The sequence below is a fragment of the Arachis ipaensis genome, chromosome B08 (assembly GCF_000816755.2).
Source record: "Arachis ipaensis cultivar K30076 chromosome B08, Araip1.1, whole genome shotgun sequence".
In the NCBI taxonomy this organism is placed as follows: Eukaryota; Viridiplantae; Streptophyta; class Magnoliopsida; order Fabales; family Fabaceae; genus Arachis; species Arachis ipaensis.
This window is the reverse complement of record NC_029792.2, coordinates 129,029,312-129,031,070: the sequence shown is the minus strand read 5'-3', so window position 1 is coordinate 129,031,070 and position 1,759 is coordinate 129,029,312. Positions and strand designations below refer to the sequence as shown.

Genomic DNA, 1,759 nt, shown 5'->3' with positions numbered 1-1,759 from the left:
AAATTTTGCGGTGATTTTCAGTTGATATTCATTGATTTGCTTACATATCATAACCGTCATGCCATAAGCAGCTGTATAATACCAATTACCTAAATTGGCCAAAATTTGCGATATTTGTTTAAAATGACAAAGAAGATAAAAATAATAAGTGTTTTGTATCATACCCCACAACTCCATGATATGCAATACAAGATCTTGGTGTTGGCTTCCCTCCTTCTATCGAGACTTTTCTGTTTTTAATCACCCCAATGTACAAATCAGGTGATGCAATATGATTTTCCAGCTGCCACATTTTTGTTTAAGGTTCAGAAAACTACAAATTAAAGAATAAAAAGGGAAGGCAACAACAGATAGCATCACCCTATGTTATCTTCAGTTTTGCAGCAAAAACTAGCATACCAAATTTACTAGTCAAGTGTGCATTAATTTTTTTTTTCATCATGATCAATACCAAAACTTATAATCATAGTTTACTTGAAGGGATATAAAATGATAAAATAGGAGAAAATCAGCATGATATAATGGCACGAACATATTTAGTTAAAATTCCATTAAATCAATCTTATAAGAACTCAACTAATTTTATTTACTTATTTGTCTCTACTTCCAAAATAAGTTCTCGTCAAATTGTTTTGCTCCTAATTCCATTAATCTTATCTTGCAAAGCATTTTGAAAAGGGATGAGGGTTAATTACATTATATCAAGGTTTGTTATTCAAGAATGGAAATGACAGTTTTATCGAAAAATACACACACAAAAGTTGCGCACCAAATTGTTAATGTCATCCAGAATACTTTGACCATCAAGAAGTTGTTGTTGCCCTTCCCTCTTGGCAGTTAACCATGTTGAACAATCAGTGTTGCTTGTTCTGACTGAAGCTGCCTTGTATGTTGTACCCACAGGTGAAACACCATTTGACAATGCAACATGAAATTTAATATTTCCTGTATTGAGAAATCATTCCACAAAAAAATGAGTAACTTGTGAAGAATTGCTAAAATAAATGAAAACTAAAATAATACATGTAACTCAATATCAAGGCTTTGTATCCGGAAACAATCACTTCTAAGATCATATGCATAAGACACCCTTTATTGTCAGCAACTATATGAGAGAAGAAGCTAATAGATATTTAGACATGTCTAATCTAAGTTGAGGTTATTTCCCAATCATTTATTTATTTTCTTTGAAAACTATTTGAATGATGATACAATTTGTCCCATGAAATATTAGAATATTACACAAGAAAATAAAGGAGTTATCCTTTGAGAAATACATAAAATCACATTCCATATAATGAAAAAGGAGAGCATGCACCATAACAGATTGGTATGGATCATATGTACACCAAGAAACAAGAGCTACCAAAAAGATAGTGAAAAGTACCTGAAGACCTGTCTCTATCCTGAGCAAATACAAGAGCAATAGCATCTAAGGACCCAATTGTATTCCTTTTAGCATTTCCACTTCTGTATATAAAGCAGCCCCTCTCATCACCTACAATAACAGTGTCTCTTGGCATGGCACAATCTGTAATAAAATAAGTCACTAAGTAAACCCAAAACAAACAGCCAACCACATTCCTGAAGCAAAAATATGCGTTATTTGTAATAGGTCAAGAACAGAAGTTGCTCCATCCAGGGGGGAAAGAAAATGCACGTCTTGTAAAAAATCAAGCACCAAATTCCCATTTTATGCATCCCTTATAGATTATGTAGCAAGGCACTAGTCAATGATATATCTTTGATCTATCTACAT

General features: G+C 32.7%; 1 protein-coding gene across 1 annotated transcript in view; it reads right to left on the bottom strand.

Moving 5' to 3' along the window:
• LOC107612741 (F-box/LRR-repeat protein At5g63520) overlaps positions 1 to 1,759 on the bottom strand; it is a 5,751-nt gene that overhangs the window by 1,302 nt on the left and 2,690 nt on the right. The window contains exons 7-9 of the mRNA XM_016314461.2: positions 1,388 to 1,531; positions 770 to 945; positions 165 to 283 (exon numbers count right to left, since the gene is read on the bottom strand). Of these exons, the coding sequence (XP_016169947.1) occupies positions 165 to 283; positions 770 to 945; positions 1,388 to 1,531 (439 nt within the window). The remainder of the gene's footprint in view (positions 1 to 164; positions 284 to 769; positions 946 to 1,387; positions 1,532 to 1,759) is intronic.